Below are 3865 nucleotides of genomic sequence, written 5' to 3' on the forward strand. Positions count from 1 at the left end.
TCAGCACCTCCCCAGAACACAACAAACCAACATCCACAAAACCCTTCTGCATCGCATCAATATGCAACCCCACCCCAAAATCTCAATCTCTTACCAATACCAATTCCGCCACAACATTACCATCAACCAATTCAGTACCCACCAGCCGACACTTACCACACTCCTCATAACACATCCTAACCCATTCCCGATCCTCAAAACTCAACCAATGACCATCACTACACCCTAGTCCCTGACACCCATCAAAGCAACCCTATATATGTTGAAACCGTACCTCACTCTACCCAACCAACTTCCTATATACCAGAATTAGCTGAGAAGGACCTGATCATCAAGAACATGGCAGAAGAACTCAAGAAATTGACAAGTCGGGTCCAGGGTGTCGAAGGCGGCAAAGAGATAGAAGGTTTGAACTACAAATACCTATGCATACAGCCAGATGTAGAACTTCCAGAGGTGTAAAAACCTCCCAAGTTCCAGATGTTTGACGGTACAGGTGATCCCTGGGTTCATCTGAGGACCTATTGTGACAAACTTGTTGGGGTCGGAAAAGATGAAAAGATCCAGATGAAACTCTTTATGAGGAGTCTTATTGGAGATGCTTTATCCTTGTATATCAGTCAGGATCCCAAGAAATGGTCCAATTGTGTGAGTATGGCATCCAATTTCGTGGACCGATTCAATTTCAACACAGAAAATGCACCAGATGTTTTCTACATCCAGAATCTTAAGAAGAAGCCGACAGAAACTTTCTGCGAGTACACTACTCGTTGGAGGTCAGAAGCAGCCAAAGTCAGGCCATCTTTGGACAAGGAACAGATAAACAAGTTCTTCGTCAGAGCACAGGATCCACAATATTATGAAAGGTTGATAGTTATTGAAAATCATAAATTCTCTAATATCATCAAATTCAGAGAAAGAATCAAAGAAGGAATCAAGAGCGGGATAGTGACAAACTTTGAGGCACTACAGGCCACAAACAAGGCATTACAATCAGGTGGCATATCAATGAAAAGAGATGTTGGGGCAGTAATGGTGGCTCAAGGCCCGAAATCTCCACTTACATATCAAACACCTCCACCCACATATCAAACACCTCCACCCATATACCAAGCACCACCACCCACATATTAACCTTCATCTCCCAGATATTCCCAAACCTCCACTGCCTATCATACCTATAATTCTCAACCATATCATTTCCAATCACCTCCAACTTGCTAAAATTTTCCAAGACCACGACCAAAATTTGACCGTAAGCTACCCAGACAGTACATCGTTATTGCTGAACCCATCGACCAACTGTATGAAAGGTTGAAAGCAGCTGGTTATGTCACCATTATTCCTGCTATGGCATTAAAGAATCCGTCCCAATAGGTCAACCCAAGCAAAACATGTGCACACCATTCTGGTATGAAAGGGCACACCATTGACGAGTGCCGAACATTGAAAGATAAGATCCAGATGCTGATTGACAACAAGTTCATACAGGCGAAGGAAGCCATACCCAATGTCCGCAACAACACTCTCCTTGATCATAGATTTGGTGGGGTACATGTGATAGAGACGAACGAAGAGTGGGATCCTGAGGGGTCAATCAGGCTTATTCGAGAATTAAACTTGCAGTCACACTCACTCCTATTGTAGTATAGACTCAGTCACCAATTGAAATTGAGATAAGTGCATCAATTCCATTTGAGGTAGAGGTAGCTCCGCCTACGGCCACCCCTATTCTATTTGAAGTGGAAGTGGCCACACCTTTCATGGTGACAGTATCAACCACACCTCCTTTCGACTCAAAAGCACTAACCTGGGATTATGTTGTCGAGGTTAGGCAAAAAGGGAAGGCAAAGATGGAGGAATCTATACACCTGACAACTTGGGAGGACCAAGTAAAGATGTTGCTACTAAGTATCCTGTCATTGAAACAGGACCAGATGACCATTGGAGGAAAGTGCAAGCAAGGGAATATTGCGTCATTGATCATTTGAACAAAACCCCAACTCAGATATCCATACTGTCACTGTTGCAAAATTCAGAGGCATACAAGAATGCTTTGATGAAGGTGTCTAGTGAAGCCTACATGCCCAACAATATCACCTGCAGAGAGGTGGCCAATGTGGTAGGGCAGGTGCTAGAAAGTCATAAAGTAATCTTCTACAAAGATGAGCTACCGCCGGAAGGATTAAATCACAACCGAGCATTGCATATCACAGTGCAATTTGAAGACAAATTTATTGCCAGGGTCTTTATTGATGGAGGTTCAAGCCTCAATATTTGTCCATTGGATACTTTGAAAATACTGGGCAAAGGTTTCCATGAAATACGGGCAGGGAGCATGAATTTGAAAGCTTTCGATGGGTCCTAAAGGGCCATGATTGGGGAAATTAATCTTTGTCTACAGATGGGGACAACTTGGTTCGACATTGAATTTTAGGTGCTTGACATATCAACCTCATACAATCTTCTGTAAGGCCGACCATGGATACATGCCGTTGGGGCCGTGTCTTCCACACTACATCAAGCCGTGAAGTTCGAATGGAACCATCAAGAGGTGATCATTCACGTAGATGGGAGTAACCCTATTTACACCAGTCAACCCATCCCGGTTATTGGAAATAGAAGAAGGTTAAGAGGAGAAATCTATCATCACATCGAAAGTGTCAATGCTGTTAAAAAGGAAAAATGGTGGAGTAGCAAAATAGAAAGCATACTGGCATGGTCCGGGTATGAACCCAACAAAGGGCTTGGAAAGAATCGCCAAGGTATTACTAAGCCGATACAGCTGAAGCGTCATGGTACTACCTTCGGGCTAATATATCATCATACATGGCAGGAATATGATGATTGGTCGACCCCATAGCGTGGACCTTATTACCCTCTCGAGAAACCGATGCCGCATCTGGATCAAACTTTTCACCAAGTTGACACAATATGGGGAACTGTAAAAGAAGAAGCGTTAGCGGGGCTATGAAATCTATTTTGGAGGATGAAGGCATGAACTGCAGTGCAATAATTGAGGAGTAGGAGGAAGAAGGCCTCACTATTCAGACTTTGGGGAAGGGAGTTGTTCTCAGGAATTGGACCGCCACAACATTCCGGGCCCACCGAGTCCCAAGGTAGCTTGGCAGATTTTATTCCTATAGCCATTCTAGGCATTTAAGATTTTCAGTAATTTTGTTTTTTAAAGACTCGCTTGTTTCAAAATAAATGCTCGAGTCATAGAGCCGTACTCGTTTGGATATTTTAAGTATTAATCAAATGCATTGCTCTTTATTATTTATTATTATCTTTCATATTTTTCTTTCTACAGCATTATTGTTACTTTTTCTGATGAACCGGTGATGTGACATGTAATGAGGTAACGCAATATGAGGATAGTGATCCAGATGAAGAAGACGAGATACCCAAAGAAGTTTTCAGGGAGGTTGAAAACTTTTAGAATAAGCCTAAGTCAAATCTAGACGAAATCGAAGCAGTAAACTTGGGGGACGTCGAGACCGTCAAGGAGACTCGCATCAACATTCACTTATCACCAACATAGAAGGAAGAGTACATCCACTTCTTCAAAGAGTATAAGGACATTTTCACATGGTCAGATGATGACATGACCGGTCTAAGAACGTCTATAGTGGCTCACAAGTTGCCTACTAATCCCATGTGTCTGCTAGTGAAGCAAAAACTCAGAAAATTCAAACCAGATATGAGCCTGAAAATCAAGGAGGAAGTTACTAAGCAGATCCAAGCCAAAGTTCTCAGGGTTGTGGAGTACCCAACCTGGTTAGCCAACATTGTGCCAGTTCCGAATAAAGATGGGAAAGTCAGAGTATGTGTTGACTATCGAGATTTAAATAGAGCAAGTCCC

The 3865-nt window shown here is 42.7% G+C and overlaps 1 protein-coding gene across 1 annotated transcript; it reads left to right on the top strand.

Annotated features, from left to right (window-relative positions):
- Positions 1-339: 339 nt before the first annotated feature.
- Positions 340-2368, top strand: LOC138870734 (uncharacterized). Its single transcript, XM_070148569.1, has 5 exons — positions 340-406; positions 497-984; positions 1378-1551; positions 1653-1706; positions 1835-2368. The coding sequence occupies exons 1-5, from the start codon at positions 340-342 to the stop codon at positions 2366-2368; spliced, it is 1317 nt and encodes a 438-aa protein (XP_070004670.1).
- Positions 2369-3865: the final 1497 nt, after the last annotated feature.

This window comes from Nicotiana sylvestris, chromosome 6 (genome assembly GCF_000393655.2).
Source record: "Nicotiana sylvestris chromosome 6, ASM39365v2, whole genome shotgun sequence".
In the NCBI taxonomy this organism is placed as follows: domain Eukaryota; kingdom Viridiplantae; phylum Streptophyta; class Magnoliopsida; order Solanales; family Solanaceae; genus Nicotiana; species Nicotiana sylvestris.